The sequence below is a fragment of the Octodon degus genome, unplaced genomic scaffold (assembly GCF_000260255.1).
Source record: "Octodon degus isolate 3935 unplaced genomic scaffold, OctDeg1.0 scaffold00018, whole genome shotgun sequence".
In the NCBI taxonomy this organism is placed as follows: domain Eukaryota; kingdom Metazoa; phylum Chordata; class Mammalia; order Rodentia; family Octodontidae; genus Octodon; species Octodon degus.
The window spans coordinates 1,639,879-1,659,012 of record NW_004524594.1 but is presented as its reverse complement, the minus strand read 5'-3'; the positions used below and the strand labels follow the sequence as shown (position 1 = coordinate 1,659,012).

The 19,134-nt window shown below is 40.3% G+C and overlaps 1 protein-coding gene across 6 annotated transcripts in view; it reads right to left on the bottom strand.

Annotated features, from left to right (window-relative positions):
* The window catches only part of Ambra1 (autophagy and beclin 1 regulator 1), a 225,702-nt gene that overhangs the window by 118,379 nt on the left and 88,189 nt on the right, over nucleotides 1–19,134 (bottom strand). For 3 of the 6 annotated variants that reach the window (XM_004626987.2, XM_004626989.2, XM_023710470.1), the window contains 2 exons: nucleotides 12,267–12,353; nucleotides 7,919–8,098 (listed from right to left, as the gene is read on the bottom strand). The exons of 1 other annotated variant lie outside the window; for it this stretch is intronic. In XM_004626987.2, the coding sequence (XP_004627044.1) occupies nucleotides 7,919–8,098; nucleotides 12,267–12,353 (267 nt within the window). The remainder of the gene's footprint in view (nucleotides 1–7,918; nucleotides 8,099–12,266; nucleotides 12,354–19,134) is intronic. 2 more of the 6 variants (XM_004626988.2, XM_004626990.2) reach the window with 1 other exon arrangement.

Sequence of the window (19,134 nt, the reverse complement as noted above, 5' to 3'; positions counted from 1 at the left end):
CTACCTCCCCTTAGAACTGGGGATTGAACTCAGGCCCTTGTGCTTGCCAGGGAAGCACTTATTCTACTGAGCTGTCTCCCCAGCCCCTTTATAAATATATTGGGGGTTGACAATATCAGGGAGCCCATTCCTAATTCTCAGGAGATCTTTTTTTTTTTTTTTCTCTGAGACTTTTGATTATTTTATCTCTGCTACATGTAAGGGAAAAATCTTCTAAGGTAGTTAGCACCAACAAAGGAATTTAAGGGGCCAAGAGAAAGTTCAAATGTTATCTAATGATCACACATTGAGGTCTAGAGGTAGAAAGGGGACCTGCTCAAGATTACAGGGAAGGTGCAGGCTCAGCCCAGTGGGCTAGCCATGTGGCTAGTAGGTTCTGACAAGAGATCCTACTTCCAATCATTGTTGTTACCAAAGTCACTTGCTAATTTATAAAGTCAGTTCAAAATCAGCAATAGGAATAAGAAAGGACTTGGTAGTATTTTATTTGGAGAAGTGGGAAGAGAGATGGCTGTGCTCTCTGGAACATCCATAAACAGGTCCCGCTGAGAAAACAAGGAATATTACACCTGGTACTTAAAAGTTCAACCACAAATATGCTCACCAATGCTAAATCTACTGCTCTCTGATTGGTCCTCCTGCATCAATACGATTGCCACATGAGGTCCCGTAACCAGTGCTATCAGAGTAATGAACAATGGATGTCCCTTGATAAACACAAAGTAACAGCCAACCATTCCAGCCCTGCACCCTTGAGGGGTTCCTGACCTCTAGGATTACCAAAATTTCAAAGCTCTAGTATAGATGTACCCAAGATCCCTAAATATAATTCTCCTGTCTCTGGGATTATGCTTCATGTTTCTTTCATCTAGATTCTCCTTCCCTACATTCATGCTCATCTTTCAAAGTTCTCTGAATTCTTCAATTCCTTATGCTTTAATACTCAAATCCGTGAAGACGTCACATTTCTCCAAATTCTCCCCACACACTTATATAAAAATCTACCATATTATTCCTTAGCTCAAATGCATAAATAACCTCCTCTCCCCTGCAGCACAAAGTCTGCCTTTCTTATATGGCACACACTTCCAAGCCCTGCATGCTCGAACTCTCAGAGTTCACCTCCTGCCATAGATCTTATACTTTAGAGTCCTGCCAGACCTGTTAACCCCCCAACAGTCATTCTGTTATGTGTTTCTATGACAGTACATCTACCCTTTTCCTTTTTTAAGATTCATATTTTTATCGTTAAAGTCCACCTTGTAAAAACAATCACTATAAAACCAAAATCAACAAAATTTATTTAAAATTCTCTGGTCAAAAAGAGGAATTTTTTTTTTTTTTTTTTAAAGTCTCATATCAAGAAAATTCTGAGCCAGGCATCATGGGTGGCACATGAATGTAAGCCCAGCACTTGGGGGCCCTAGGCAGGGGATCACTGACAGTTTGAGATCAGCCTGGGCTACAAAGTGAGCTCACGGTCACCCTGAACTGTATAGCAAGACCCTGTCTCAAAAAGACACACACACACATACAGAGAGAATTTGTATAACACCAATCCACAAACAGAACACTGACTAATTTTTTTTTTTTCTTCTTCCTTTTATTTTCTTTTAGAGACAGTCTTGCTATGTAGTTCAGGCTGGCCTTGAACTCACTATGCAACACAGGCCAGCCTCAAATTTACAATGATCCCCCTGCCTCAGCCTCCTAAGCACTGGAATTACAACCATGTACCACTACACCTTACCAAAAGTTCAAATTCAACATTTTTCTGTCTTGCCTCACTCAGTGAGTTACCTGATTCTTGACTATCTAGCAGGCCCCAGTTAGCAAAGAATAACTTTACAAGACTGAGTTTCTCTTACACTCTTGTTATAATGTGTAAATCAAAGGAAAAACATAATGGTAACTCCATTTCAAAATAAAATAAGCACATACTCCCAGAGATTTCAGATGCCAAAATAGTCAATTCTGCACTGGGGAGAAGGCTCAGTGGTCTAAGTACCTGCCTGGCAAGCACAAGGACTGGGGTTCGATCCCAGGTACCACATGTCATGCTGCCCCAGGCACTGTACCAGCCACTGAAACTGGGCATGGTGGTACATGCCTGTGAACCCAGCATTAGGGAAGCTGAGACAGAAGGATCATTACAAGTCCAAGCTGCATAGCAAGACTCTGTACCAAGCAAATAAATGAATAAAGATTTTTAAAAAATTTTTTAAAAAGTTAGTCAATCCTTCCTTGGCTCCAAGTGATAGATGTAGTTAATATTAGAGACTATACATTTACTTCCAAGACATTCTAGAAATTCTAGGCTCAGCTGTGAGAACATGACAAAGTACTTACTACCAAGAATATATCCTTTAGTCTTCTGGAACTTCTAGCCAGAAAGATCTGAGGTAAAAATGAGTCTCACAAAGGCATCAGGACTACTGTCTGCCTGATACAAGGAGTACTATCTAGTTCCTAACATACTGTATTTTCTTTGCCATGATTCAACTAAATTTTAGTTACATTAAAAAGCCAGATGGAAAAAAAAAGCCAGATGAATATTAAATTATAAAGTAAAAGCAACCAACTTCTCCCATGCCACAACCAATCAGATGTCAGCACTGATAGCATTTCAGAACTCTCTTTAGCTAGACCACACCAAGAAGACCTCTTAATGATATTCTTGCTACAAGATGTCTAACAAGGGGTTGGCCTGATAGCACAGCAGACTAACACACCTGTTTAGGCATAGTGCAGCGGCTGGGGTTTGATCCCCAGTGTGTCATGCTGACCCCACTCCCAGGGCATGCTGAGACTGTGATTGACACTAGGCATGGTGGCGCACACCTGTAATCCCAGCACTTGGGAGGCTGAAAACAAGAGAATCACTATGAGTCCAATGTACATACTGAGACCCTGTAGACCCTGCCCTAAATAAAAAAAAAAAAAAAAAAAAAAAGATGTCTAACAAAGGGACAATAAAAGGAAATACTCAGTTGGATGAGGAGGCACACTCTTTTAGTCCCCAGTACTCAAGAAGCTGAGATGGAAGGATCACTCTGAGTCTACAAGTTTGACACTATCCTAGACAACAGAACAAGTTCTCATCTCAAAAACAAAACAAGGGGCCAGGGAGATTCTATTCTTAGTGGAATAAGTGCTTCCCTGACAAGCACAAGGGCCTGAGTTCAATCCTGGTTCCACAAAAAAAAAAAAAAAAAAAAAGGTTAGGGACATATAGCTCAGTGTGTACAGTGCTTGCCTAGTGTGAATGAGGCTCTAGGTTCAAATCCCAGCACCAGAAGGTTAAAAAAATTTGTCAAGCATGGTGGTGCACATCTATAACCCCAGCACTCAGGAGGCTAAAACAGCCTGGGCTATAAACAATTTTAGACCAGCCTGGGCTATAAAGCAAAATCAAGGCAAGCCTGGACTACACAGCAAGATCCTCAGTCAAACAAAACAGAAGAGAAAGTGTTAAAACAAAGGACTATGTGTCTATGTATATGATACAGTATTGCTAAAATAGATACATCATGCCAAACAAAAGGGCCAGAACTCATCTCTGGCACCCAGAAAAGGTCATCATATTCACAATAAAATATTTTTGCATATCTAATAACAAAATGGATTTTTGGGTAAAGAGCACCCAAGAACCATCAGATAAATAAAAAGATGGAAGAAGATAAGTATAATAAAACTTGAAGAGATTGCATCTTAAGACCGAAAGACTAGAATTCTGAAAAATGTTTTTCCTAGGTTTAAATCCAAAGTACAGCCAAGGGTCACAACTGTAAATTTAGGATATGTTCTCTTCTGTGCTAGCTCAGTTTTAAGAAGCAGAATGTAATTATCTAGTGGCTGATATGTATGGTGGAGACAGTTTGGCTGACCTACTCTGAAGCCTCCAGTTCTGGCTGCCATTAGCAATAACTTTGTTTGTGGTATGGTATCCTCTGCCTTGGAGGATCAAATAGCTACAGAAAAAAGAAGGGCAGGGATATGAGCTGGGGGTGATTCTGGGATTGTAATTCAATTTAGAATAACAAGTAACACAGATAGCTAGAATAACAATCATAGAGGCACACATATGACAACTTTTACAGACCTTAGAAACTACTGGCACACATCATTTAAAGTGGGGTTCATGGGGCTGGGTATATAGCTTAGTGGCTTAAGCACCAGCCTGGCAAACACAAGGCCCTGAATTCGATCCTTGGTACTACAAGAAAAAAAAAAGTGGGCCTCATAAGAACTCCCCTCCTCTTCTTGGAGGGATGGTAAAAAATCTAATGGAAGTTTTTCCTTCTGCTTCTATCCCATCTGCATTCCAGCAGGTGATCTTGGTTCACAAACAAGCAGACAGCAATGTCATAGACAGCCACATCTTTACCCTGCTGTGAATGTTTTTATGCAAAGACAGATGCTCAGGGCTTTAGGAGAGACCTGCTGACAGGAGACTTCCACATGTACTGTTCATGTGTTTTTGATAAACAGGAATCCTGCCATCTTAATCTTCACTATAGACATAGATGAATGGCAGAACAGATGATGCTTGCCTGGGAAGAGTAGTATTAAACCAGACCACAAAAGAATAGAAAATTAAACCTGATGCTGACCAACTTCCAAGACCACCCTCCCTAAAGATAAATATTGATGATCTTATTCCCTAACAAGATTTCAGAAAGGTTTAAATAAGATTATAAATCATTTTTAAAGGTTTTCAGATTTTTAAGACAATATGTCAGACACTAAGCATGCTTGTTCCTACTCTCTAATCTGAAGTATACTCATTCAGCATCATCTCAGTATCCTTATTCAGAAAAATACCAAAGCACAGTACTCTGCACATGAATGGGAAGAGTTCAAGAACAGCAATGCAACCTCTGACTTAGCAAGTGGAACATGAGTGAAGAGGCCATGAGAGGCCACAGCAGGAGAAGCACATATGCTGTGAAGGTAAGGAAGCCCAAAAGAGGAACATTTGTTAGTGCCCCAAGTGTGCAGAAGATTCCAGGCTGTTATTTGCCTTACCTGCCTTTCTGAACCCAAAGGAACTATAAGAAATGTGACTGCGTAATCCTTTCACTTCCCTTCTAGTTATCAAGCTAAGGAAAAGGATTAAGGCAAAGACATTAAAACTGGCTGGTACATTTCCTAATTTTTCATTTTTTTTTCCCTCCTCAGAGCAAGAAAGGATGAGAGAAAAGGCAACCACAAGTAGCAATCAACTTATGGGAGAGAAAGGCAGAAAAGGAGACAGAAAAGAAATAAACAGACAGCGAATCACTACCAACCAGCCAACAACACACTCTGCCAGGAGACCTGGACTACTAATGTAGTGGTGACTAATCCACAGCGGCTATTGAAAACAAAACTATGATCTGTATCAGCCCCAGAAGAAAGGCAAAAAGCCAAGGGAGGGACATTGGGAGGGCATTAGAGAAAGTGTCCATTGTTACTAACCAGGGAGTGATACAAGACCCCTGAGAAAGAACAAGTAAGCCAAGGCACGACAGATGAATACAATGTAAAATCAGGTCATGCTGAAGCTAGGGGGAGGTGAGTGCACAGGTGGGCTGGGGGAGCACGGGGAGGAGGCATCTGACACAAGAAGATCGAGGGGGAAGGAAGGGAGAGCGAGGAGGTGGTAGCAGAAGAAAGAAAAGGTAAGCCAAGAACAGAACACTTTAAGCTAACCCAGAACTCCACTGTGAAGGACAAGTCACGAGGCAGGATCCAGTGCAAAAGGCATGAGCTCCACATTTTACCACTGCTAAGAGACAGCACAGCCTCCTGAGCTCATGTGGAAAGAGGTCTAGACAATCCACAGCAATGACTGGCAAGCACCACAGGACTCCTGAAAGTCACCCAGGCTCTCAGCAGCACTAAGTGCCAGGAGCCTCAGCATGTATGCTTTTTTCTGTGTTTTGGTTTTTGGGTTTTGTGTTGGGTTAGGAATCAAACCCAGGCTTCACACATGCTAAGCAGGCACTCTACCACTGAGCTGCATCCTTATCCTCTTGCCATGATGTTTACATTGCTTCCCTGAATGCACCCAGGTGCTAAAAAACATATCACTAAGATATCTGCCTGGCTAAAGGATATATGCATCCTTCTTGCCCGAGTAGACAAACGGAGAAGGAAACAGGCTGAGGGTCCTCTCCTTATTCCACTGGGCACACACCAGCTGCTTCAGGCCATTCCTGAATTTCCTGCTCACTTTAATCTTTCTAAAACAAGCCTATCATCTACTCTTACTTTTGCTTCCAGTATGCAAATGGTAGTAAATTTAACAGAGGCATCAGGAAGGCAAAGCTGTCCCACTTTCTTAGTCTTTTCTGGCAAAGAGATCTGAAGCTCTGTTGCATGGTGACGTATGAAGAACTATCCATACTGCTAAGCAAGAGGGAGAAGGCTGAGGGGAAGTTTAGGTCTTAAGAACCCAGACCTATAAAGACTACATGGGTAGCAGGAAGAAAATGACTTGACAAGAATGCCTAACCAGGGGCTGGAGAGATGGCTCAGTGGTCTAAAGCACCTACTTGGAACAAGCTTGGCAAAGCACAGGGACCGCGGTTCGATCCTTCAGCACCACATGCCAGCCAGCCGCGCCCCCTGGTGGGCTGAGCTGGCCACACACACACACACACACACACACACACACACACTAAATAAATGTTTAAAAAAAAAAAAAGAATGCCTAACCACCTTCCTTTTTTTGGGGGGGGGGGTCATTTTGAGACAGAGTCTTACTATACAATTCAGGCTGGCCTTGAACTCAATTTGCAGACCAGGCTAGCCTCAAACTTGCAGCAATCTGCCAGCTGCTAGGACTACAGGCTTGTGCCACTGCTCCCAGCCCAACCACCTTCTTGCTCTTTTGTTTTTCATGGCTGAAACTATCTAAATACAAGAATCAGATCAAAAGGCAAATGTCCAATTAACACAAATCAGTAAAACTCAGTTTCAGGCTAGAAAAAAATACAACGAATGACTAGAAAGGTCAGCAGCAGATCAGGGAATGCAAAACCCAGCAGTAAGTTCAGGGAGTCTAAATTCTGGGCTGATTCTGCTCCTGTGGCTTACTCAAGTGCCACTCAAAAGATGAGGAAGATGAGAAGGTGGGAGGAGAAAACATAGGCCGCACAGAATTACATCCCCCCCCCATTCATCTGACATTTTGAGATTTCTGACACTCATTTGTTAAAGGATCATTGTGAAAGTAGAAGCTAGAAGACAGAGATTTAGTCGAGAGAGTAGGGACTTAAGGGTCAGTCTGATCAAGCTTTTGACACAAAATATCTACCATTTAGGAAAACCCCAAGTATTTAAAAAAAAAAAAAAAATGCTGCCAGGGAGATAACTTAGCAGTATAAACGCCGCCTAGCAAGCACAAAGTCCTGAGTTTGATCCCCAGTACCAATCAATCAATCTAAAATGCTGGGTATAATGGAACACATATGCCATCCCAACTTTCAGGAGGCTGAGGCAGTCAAATTCTATAAATTCGAGGTCAGTTTGGGCTACACAGCCGTCTGGGCGAAACACAAAGCCACGGAAGAAAGAAAGAGCGAGCAAATACGAATCTCCATATCTACTCTGCTTAAAAGAACACACATCAACCTTCCTGATGTTGTGCAGTCTATGAAAAGTATTACCAGGTCCCCAGGAAAAGGAATACAAATACTGCTCAACTGGCTCAGGACACAGTGGACCATCTCTTCCCAGAGGCACCAGTAAATCACCAATGTGTGGGCTCCACGTGAGAGTTCTTGGGGCCCATGAGCCCTAAGCCCTCACCCCATCCTGCTCCTCAGGAACACTAACTTAGGGACTGGAAGCAAGAATGCTCACCAGTGCCCAACTTGGAAACACACAGCTCAGGAGAAGAGGGGAAAAAGCAAGCTGAGCATGTACTTACTCAAAGTCCTCAAATTCCAGTTCGGCTCCCTCTACTGATGGACCCTGGTTGTCTGAGGAAGAGGAGGAGGTGGAAGAGCGGAGACGGTTCTGTTGGTAGCGCATGGAACGCTGGCGAATACTGTCTCTCCGTGAGAGATACTGGATCATCCTCTGGGCGTAGTATGCAGCAGGAGATAATCTAAGATAGAGATGGAGAAACAAACTAGCGCTAATGTGGGAATACTGTACTATGAATGGCAGTAAACCAGCTCTCCTGTGGCATCACCCTGCTAAGGCAAACTCTGGATACATGAAAAATGAAGGGCATTTAACTCACCAGCAGGGTGGTACTGCAAACTGTGTTTATGAGATTATCATAGGTAATTCTGTTCTCTAAATCTTTTCTCTTTCTTTTTTTTTTTCCCCTTTGAGACAGGGTCTTGCTATGTAGTACAGGCTGGCCTTAAACTTATTTATATAGCCCAGGCTGACCTCAAACTTACAGTGATCCTTCTACTTCACCCTCCTGAGTACTGGAATTATAGGACTGCACTACCATGCCCAGCTCACCACTGGCTCTGCTCTGAGACTAGGCAAACAGGTAGTTTAATCAGGCATCTATTTATCAAACTGCCTAACCCAAGAGAATTAACACTGGGCCTCCAGATGAACTTCTCAGGGTACCCTTAAGCAGATTCATAGCTTGTCCTTGATCATCACCATCTTTATGCAAAATATAAGAAATAAAAAGAACCTGGGTCTTTCATTTTATAGATGGGGTAGGAGATGGAAACCTTTACATGATTAAAAAAGTTACATGATTAAAAAGAGATATAGCATATTCACCAGGACTTCTTTCTTCTCCAACAAATACACATTTGTACACTGGAGAAAATATTCAGGACAGGGACTGAGAGTACTAGGAAAAAAAAAAAAAGAGAAATTTTTCTATTCTTACAACCAGTGCTTTGGCTCCACAGGCACATCTCTCTTACCTGGGCTCTTCCAATAACCATTAGCCTAGACTTACATCTTCAAACCAAAGCCATAGCATTTTGACACTCCCTGACAACTTCTAGTGTAGCATTCAATTCCTACATCTCATCCCTTGTTTCTCAAGTGTGCCCTCCTTCTCTCACAACACTGTTACATAATTTGAGGCTATGAACTGAGAACACAAGAAAACAATGGCAGAAAAATGTTTTTATATGATAATATTAAGAGGATTGCTAAGCAATTCCAAGATGCAAAGCCTGAGGCATACACTCTGGTTTAATAATTCCATTAGGATTTTTATCCTACAGAAACATACAAGAATACACAAAAAAAAGTTAATCTGCAACATTGTTATCATTTGTGAAAAACTGGGAAACAACCCAAATGCCCCAAAACAGAATAAATTATATCTACACAAAGAAACACGAGAATAAATTATCCCTATATATTCACAAGGAAAGGTCTCTAAAATAAATTTAAATGGGGAAGAGGTTTAAAGAATGGCATTATACACTAATATGTACAAAAATATAAATATTTCTGTAATCAAAGAAGGCCTAAAAAGGTAAAAATCCTAATGTGAATTTCTGGAGATTTTATGCTTCTATAGTCTTTGAATATGAAAAGGAAAAATCTATGTATTTTCTGTTATTTTTTCATGGAAAAATAGTGATACAAACAGGTGTATGCAAAGGGCACAGAAAAATTTGCTGTCATGCGTGGTGTCACAGGCCTTTAATCATAGCCAGGAGGAATATGTTGAAGTGCTTGAAGCAGGAAGAATGCAAGTTCAAGTCTAGCCTGGTCAACTAATTGAGACCCCCTCAACCCTCCCCCCATCTCAAATCAAAATCAAACAAACTCAAACAACTAAAGAATTTGCAACCTGACTTCTGGACCCTAAGGCTTTTTCCTCAGAAAGTCTACCCCCATGCCAAAGGTGATCTGGCAGTCAACTCCTACAGGAACAGAGGCAGTTTCTGAGATGCCTGGCAGCAAGCATGGTATCCTTCTGGTCAACCACCAAATGGCATTCCTGAGCAGGCAGCTGGCAATCTGTGGAAAGTCTGTGATAGGGAATGATACGCTGCACTGTGCATTACTGAATCCAAATGATCTCTGTAGAGCAGGTGGGCATGGGATGCACAGATACCCGAGCCAAAATAATCACATCACCAGAACAACTCCTTCCCAAAAGCCTCAGACGGTGAGATTTTCTTTTCCATTTCAGCCCTTGTTCCCATGTTTTATAAGGAAAAATCACAGAAGTCAATGTGCTTAAACTGTTCTATTTATACAGAAAGTGTCCAGCAGAAATCAATTTAAGTATTGATTAAATTCTTAAGCCAATCAGAATAGAAAAAAATGCAACAGAAGAAAAGTTTAAAAAGGAGAAAGATTTTTTTTTTTTAACTAATTCTAAAAAGTGACAAGTTCACTCATGCCTTGGTTTATAGCCTACCTTAACTAAGAAAAAGAATAGTATTACTGGTGATTGTGGTAGAAATGATGCTGATGATAACAAAGACTGACCTGTCCCTATTAGTCAGGGACATAATTTCAGCACTAGGTAACCATAGTTGCATAATATCATTATAGGATAAGAATTTTCCACACTTCCTTAATGATTAAGGAAGAAAAAAAGAAAATATTCCTGACATTCCAGTCTTGTCCTTCACAAGTTGCTGAGTGCTAAGTAGATGACTCACAAATGACTTTGTCCTATGTGTATAGCATAGTGTGAAGCCTAAGAAAAATAAGTAACAGGCAATAAAGTGATAACAATCATTCTACCGAAGTGTAGGAAAACCACCAAACAACTCCACAATGTTCCAAGTGAACACCATAAATGTTTAAATGAATTCTCAATTTTTCTTCAAGAAACTTTCTCCTCCTAAAACCTTATTTGTGCTTAAAGTGAAGATATAAAAATACCAACACCATGAAGTATGAGGCTCTAGACAATAAAGAAATCAGAGTAGGAATAAATAACAGATTCTATGAAAAAGAGAACAAATAATGGTTTGTAACAATCACTGCTGAATTTTGCCTGGTCAAGATTTCTGGGCATGAAGACAACCTAAAAAAGGAAATTTATAGTAAAAAAAGTTTTCTCAGTGTGTCAAAGTATTTTACTCATGTGAAAAATGTCCATTATTAGAGGTTTAGAACTTTGCAACATACTTAGAGGCTAACATATACTTCCTTGCGTCACTCATCATCTAAGTTGCCCACCTGTTCGTAAACGGAGTGTAGAAAAGAGGATAGCAGGATCTTTCCACTAGGCTGTGAGAAAGCATGTGCAATGTCATGACACAACTGTGGCAGCAACAACACTATTTAATATCCCTGGAATCAACTTCATCAAAAGATGTTCCCAAGTGGACATGAAAGCTTTAATCTAGAGCTAAGCTCATTTAGTTTTATCTGGCCACCCACACGGCTAACGTTCCAACCTCAAGAGTATAAATCACTTCTTTTGGCAAAGCCTCACAATATACTCCGATATTGGTTAAATGTGCAGGCTCTGCTTTTTTAGATCACTACCACAATTAGTAAATCCAGCTACAACAGCTGCAAGGGGCTGCTCTTTGCAGATAAATGTTAACAACTCAACATCTCGTCTTTGGTTCTATTACAAACATCAGGGAAAGATGAGCCTGAAACTCTTTTAAGACAGGGTTTCACTATGTAGTTCAGGCTGGTCTTGAACTCACCATGTAGTCCAGGCCTGCCCTGAACTCACAGCGATCCTCCTACCTCAGCCTCCCAAGTGCGCAACACACACGCCTAGCTGAAAACATTTTTAATCTCTTCAAGAACTTTTCAAATGTCTTAACTGAAGCGCTTTAAAAAAACTTGTTTTATTCATTCTCTCTTCACTCTTTTCCTTCACATAACTGACAAAAACTCAATAATCAAGGGAGACTGACTCCTGCCCTTTGATATTATAAATTCTCTCTCAAATGACCACAAATAGAATTTTGGTTCATTTAATTTTTAAGTTTTTTCCCTACAAAATATCTTTTAAAAGTCTGCACCCCTTTTGGCTGTCCACAAACTCATGGCAGTAACTTGGGCCAGCAAGAAAGCGTATCCTGTGATGGCTTGTGGCCGCCACAAACTCCTCTAGTGCCCCACTGACAGAAGGGAGCCCCCAAAGGACAAGAGCTCAGTTAGAACTCTGTCACCAGCAGTGCAGTTCACTTACCTGCAACACTTCCCAATCACCTGAACCACCTGTCTCAAAACTGTGACTGAAAAGCAAAGAGCACCAGGCCCAGAGAGGCACTGAGAGGGGTTCCAACGACTTGGCAACTCCAAGGGCCACCCCTCCCCCCACCTAGTGTCATTTCTCACTTTGGCCTTACCTCGCTGGGTCTGGGTAAATTGGGTGCTCTCTGGATCCTGCTCCATCATAACGGGATAATGAAATGAGGGAAGACTCCAGCAGCCTCCTAGCAGAGATTAAAAAAATGGCAATAATCCCTGTCAATTACCAACTCAAGAGGTCATTCATAAGGGACAATGGGGGAGAGATAAATGACATCCCCCTTTGTAGCCAGCTAATACCTGTTATTTGAGATCACACCCTTCCAACAAACTAAGTATGTAGAGACCTAAATAAATGAAGAGCTACAGAGCTCCCATACTGGATGTGGCCACTGTGTCATGTTAAATACTGTTTCTCAGAAATGAAAAAGTGTCTCAGAACCATGAGCTTACTGCTGCTATGCACAGTATTTCAAATGGACAAATAAGAGGCTGCTATCAATACAAGAAGAGAAATCAGGTATGCACAGATTACCATGTAGTGCCAACATGTATCTTGGCATTCAGGTCCTCCCTGTCACCATAATCCATACCCCTATCTTCTGCTTATTCTGCTCAGCCCACATCTTTTTGTCAGGAAGTGTATTGTTCGGTTTCTCTCAACAACTGACAAAAAACCTTTACTTGTATGACCTGGTCTAATCATAAATTCAACTGATCACATGTGATACACATACACACATTTTATTGAGCACTTTTTGGGCCAGGCAATACACTAAGTATTTCACAAGTACTTCTTTATTTAAACTTTCACTGTGACCTGGAGGGGTGAGCATTACTATGTCCTCAAGAACACTGGGTCTAGAGGTGTAAGATGCTGTGGCATAGCTATTAAGTAATAGTTCTAGGACGCCAGTGAAAGCTTGTCTTATGTTTCAAACCTCTCTATTGTACTGCAGGGGCTTCCTAACTGCCGGTAGGAAAGACATGCCAGCTCTATATATCTATGGTGAGCAATGGACATTGGCAAAGAAAAAGATATGTATCCTATCACTCAGCTCCAGCCAATTGTTACCAAGCTACAGGATCAGTATCACTGGCCTTCCTATTTAAGGAAAGCCATAAACCTGGACTTTTGCATGAAATCTTCTGGTTGTTAAATTTAAGCAATATATATACTTTTTCTTTTCATATGACAAAGGCCAATTGAAAAACATCTGATAAATGTGGCCCAAGGCCTCCCTGTCTGCCACATCTGTCACACCTCAACCCCTCTGGCTTGGCAGCCAACCAAGCTCCTGCCATGGGAACAGGTTTCAAAAGTTGTCTCACAAAGAAATGTATATTGCTTCTCTCAAGCGGCATCTTGCCTAGCTTTCCCAAGAACAGGTCTTCAGCTCCCTGCCAGACTCTTCTTTAAAGCAGATCTGGAGAATAAGGACAGCAGCTACCGATCTTTTCCAATTGAGTTAATTTAATTCAGTGTTATTAAAACCAACTGGCTTTAGGTATAGTCAGTCATGTGCAGTCACTTTATCCCAGCAACTGGCCCACAGCAGCATTTCCCAGGACAGCCTGGGAAAAGATAAAACCAAGGTCCTATTTACACTGGCTTACAACCTTTCATGTCCAGGACAACCAACTGTTAAATGATGCTTTCCACCCAGATGTGGCCTATGTGCCACACTCAAAACTATCCTATCTTGGATGGGGAGAACGTAATGCAATTGATGAGGAAAAAAAGCAGTAACACTGTTCCCTTTTGGTAGAATACCTGAGTCTTAAGGTAGCACTGTAGCACTGTTTACAGAACAGCAGTGCTGTGCTTTCTCTACCTTGAAACACATTTTCCCCCACTTTCTAATGTGTTAGAAATTAGGATGCATCTTATAATTGTGTGACACATTATAATTGGCAGGATTTTTTGCCCTTTCTTCAGTACACAGAAAATAATAGCCTATCTTTGATTCTTTGAAATACAAAGTGTGAGAAACAGAAAAAGTGAAAGGTACACAGACTGGAGAGAAAAAGGCAAAACTTTGAGAACAGTATTCAGGACATTTATGTCATCTCTTTAAAACTGTATTTTCAACTGATATGTAAAAACAAAATTATGCACATTATTAGGGTACCAAGTAAGTATCTCAATAAAAATGCACATTGTATAAGGTTTATTTATTTTTTAAATGTATTTAGTACAAGGTCTACAGGGTCTCACTATGTAGATCGGACTCATAGTGATTCTCCTTTTTTCAGTCTCCCAAGCGCTGGGATTACAGGCACGTGCTACCACGCCCAATATCTGTGTAAGGTTTAAATCAGGTTAGACATACTGATCTATCTCTCTCAATAGGTATCATTTCTAATATAAAAACTATCAAAATCCTTTCCTTTAGTTTTTTGAAATGTATATTACTGTTACCTATAGTCACTTTACTGTACAAGAACTCATCAGAGCTTCCTACCTCTAACTATAATTTTTTTTTCTATCTAACTTAACAGAATAAAATGGCCAACCTGTGTCAACTTATATAGTACTGATTCATTCCCAGAGAACTAGTTCTTTGGGAGTTGAAGAACAGAAGCAAGACTCAGGAGCAGCTGGCTGCCGAAATGCTCTGTAGTTAACCCTGAGTATATCTGAACCTGTTGTATCACCTCCAAACAGCTGCTAAGTAAAGCAGAGTCCCTTTGGTGAGAAGCATTCTCCAGAGTAGCCAAAATCTACCCTTAAGAGCTTCGGCTGGGCAAATGAACCTGGTATGGGAGGAGGTAAATACTACCCCCAACTATGTCAAGGTGATGACAGTACTGAAAGAGGTAACTTACCACAAGTGTGGTAAAAGAGATTTCTAAACTGGAATAATTTGTATTAGATAATTTTAATTTTAACAATTCCATTTGACAATCCTGCAAAGACTACTTCTCACCCTACCAATCTTAATCTTTCTGTCTTAATTTGGAAGACTTCTTTACAGAGTAGAACCAAAATGTTGAGCTTTGTCTCTGGGGAGTCCCTGATGAGGTTCTTTTCTCTCTTGTGCCTACTTACTATACAACCTGTTGCCACCAACAGATTGACACCTGCAGACAATGTACAGCAGGCTGGCAAGCCATATATATGGCATTTTAACTGCTGACACGCAAAGTCAAGAGAGCCAATGGGAGCAAATTACTCACGAAACAAATTCTACACATATACTATCAGGAGTAAAGTAGACTTCTTCTATTGGTGTGAAATAAAGAAACAACCAGAGTTACTAGACAGAAAACTCCACCATTCTTTTAAGACTCTCAATGCAAGCTCTTCTCCCAGTGTTAGCTTCCTACAGACAGCCAACAGTGGGAAATAGCACAAGAAAATTGAATGAGATGGTAGCTGTGCTCCTTCTGCTCCGGCCCCCACAAATGTGACTTGGTGTAATAATCTATCATGCAGTCTGATAATGTGAAATCAGGAAGGGCTGAGGGAGGGCTCAGCTAAGCTTGCTCAGGATGAAAGCTGCCATTGCATTCTGACCTGTAATCTCAATTAGGAAATGTTCTAAAAAGTCACTAAAACTCTGACAGAAAAAAGCAAACACTCTTTTCTCTACCAGAGTTGCTCATGGAAGGCACACCAAGAGTTGTGCTATTCTGATCCACTGAAGAGCAGAAAAATTACAATTTACATGTTATGTGTAGTCATAATGTACACAACACACAAAAGGATTACTCAGAAGCCTTTTACTAATAAAGGCACATCTGAAAAGTCTTGAAGGCCATTGCTCTTAAAAAAAACCTTATATTACTTTAAAAATACTGAGGGTCAGGGGTATAACTCAGCAGCACAGCATCTGCCTGGCAAGCGCAAGGTCCTGAGTTCAACTCCCAGTACAAAAAAAGGATATTCAATACTTAATATACAAAATATAGACTATATAAACATAAGCTTAAACATATAAAAGTGGAGCCATATTCATAGGTAGAGAGAGCAAAATAAATGATGAAGCAAACATGACAAAACGATAGCATACAGCATTTAGGGAATGTGGGTGAAGGGTAAATGAGAATTCTTTGATATTTTTGCAAGTCTAAAGTTATTTTAAAACTAAAAAAAAGAAATTCAACATACAAAATATCTCAAAGAAAAATAATGGGAAAGAGGTAGCAATGGGCCAGGCATAGTGATACATGCCAGTAATCCCAGCATTTGGGGAGGCTGAGGCAGGTTTGCTGGAGTTCGAGGCCAGCATAGGCTATATAGTGAGCTCAAGGCCAGCCTAAACTACATAGCAACACTCTGTCTCAAAAAACAAGCAAAAATGGTAGCCATTCATTTCAAAAGAATTACTTCTATAAAAGATTTTTTGAAATACTAACTTGTCCTTAATGTTCTAAAGAAGGTTTGGTGAACTGCAGGCTAGGACAAGTTAACTATTTTATTGTTGTTGTTGTTGTTTAATTGTTAACAGCCATAGTCCAGATCCATTCATTTACATATTACCTGTGGCTGCTCTGGAGTTTCTAAGGCAGAGCTGAATAACCATAATGACAAATCCTAAACTATTTACCTAGCTCTTAGAATAAAAGATTTGCCTGCCCCACTGTAAAATATTTACTTACACAGTGGCACCTCAGTTCACAAAACCTTTTGTTTGCAAATAATTTGGTTCACAAACAGAAAGAGCAAAATTTTGCTTTCAGTTGCAAACTGCAATTGGGTAATAAACAATAAAAAGGACATCTTTCCTGTACAAACACACATGGCTATCATTTCCAAATTCATAGAATAAATTTAAGTTTATGAAACAAAGAGGAATAACTAATGACTGAATTTTTTTTTAAAAAAACCTAGAAATCAAGTTTTATGCATTGAAGTCACTAAAAATGATTACTGGGTTGGGGATATAGCTAAGTGATAGAGTACTTGCCTAACATGAATAAGGCCCTAAATTTGATCCCCAGCATTTAAATTTTTTTTTTTTTTTTTTTTTTTTTAATTTAGTACAGGTTCTACAGGGTCTCACCACACAGATCAGACTTGTAGTGATTCTTCTGTTTTCAGCCTCCCAAGCGCTGGGATTACACATATGCACCAATACACCCAGTCTCATCTCAGCCGGGCTGGCACAGCATGCTGTGGATCAAACCCCAGCCCCTGCCTAAGCATGGACTTTAATCCACTGAGAGCTATCTGGCCAGCCTTTAAATTTATTTTTTAAAAGACTATTAAGTTCTGCTACAATCATAATTAGGCACACAATTTAAGCTGTAAAATTCCTAATACTTTAAATGAACACAACTATTCTTTCCAATTAATACTGTGAATATTTGCAAGGGGATTCCCAGCTGTGTACTTGGAAGAATAAGAAGATAATAAACAACAGTGGAAGTTTTAACTTTGGAAAAGAAAAATGTAGTCAGGACGGATGAGATGGATCTTCTAAATGGATCTTCAGGGTTGGGGATAGTTCAGCAGTCTAAGCACCTGTCTGGCAAGCACTGAGACAGTGGTTCAATCCCCAGTACAGAAACTGGGTGTGATGGTTCACGCCTATAGTTCTAGCACTGGAGAGGTTGAGACAGGAGAATCTATAAGTACAAGCTACAGAGACCCTGTACCACACACATAATAAAAGATTTTTAAAAAATGTAAAAAAAAGAAAAGGACCTTCACTCCAATTCAATAGTAATTAGTGTTTGAGAAGCCCAGTCTGGGTATTTATCTAGACAACGCACAAGCCAGTGATAACCCTTCCCCCCACTTTTTTTTAAACCCTCTCTACTAAATAATTATACTTTGAAGGCATTCTCTTAGAAGAATCAAGATATGTATAGATACAAATTCTCTACGGTAAGTCTGATCATTATGTATATCTAAAATGTACCAATGAAATTGATTTTTTTTAAAGACACTCTTTTAATTGGTTGTCAGATCACAGGAAAAGTCACCAATACTCTAAAGCAAAGAAACATGCCCAGATCTTCCCCAACCACTGGCAACAATCAAATGGCAGAACTGTATGGCCTCCACAAACTAGGAAAGCCTTCTCACAGAAAAAGATGCCACTGGTGCCCCATGGCTACAGAGTAATTTCCTTGCCTGGTTTCAATGTGTGGGTGGCATTTGCTATTTAAATTCAGGGAAGTCAAACCCAAACTAACAGCTCCCTTCTGCCTAGGAAATACAATCCAAATTCCTCAGCTTTGCATCCAACGACTTGCAGCCAAGTTTCTCACTCCTTTTAAATACACTGTATACTATATAGCTCACTGGTTTTCAAACTCTTAATCTCAGGACTCCTTAAAAATTAAGAGAAACATGGGGGGCCGGGGAGATGGCTCAGTGGAATAAGTGCTTCCCTGGCAAGCGCAAGAGCCTGAGTTCAATCCCTGGTTCCACAAAAAAAGAAAAAAAAAAAAAAAAAAAAAAAAAAAAATTAAGAGAAACATGGTTGGTTGGCCCATGCCTGAAATCCCTGGTACTTAGGAGGCTGAAGCAAGAGTATTGCAAACTTGAGACCAGCATGGCCAACTTTACGAGACCTTGTCCCCAAATAAAAAACAAATGAGGACTACAATCATAGCTTGGTGCTAGAGCACTTGCCTAGAATGCATGGGGCCCTGGGTTCACTCCCCAGTACTGGGAGGGGTGGGAGGTTGAGGATTTGAGAGCTTTTGTTTATATGCACTACATCTGTCAATATTTACCATACTTCAAATTAAAACAGAAAGGTTTTCTACATACATACACATTCAATTAGCTATCAAAATCAAAACCTCGTTAGGATAGGTATACAGTTACATTCTCTTAATGAATAGAGGGATTTGTTCTAAAAGTTTGTAAGTAGGATATCATGCCTGCATCTTGTACAGCAATTAACCACTAGGAAGAATGTATGCAATGTGTTAATTATTGAAACTGTCCTACCAATTTGGTTTGAAACTCTCTCATTGCTATTTGTTTCTCAATAAAATTATGGG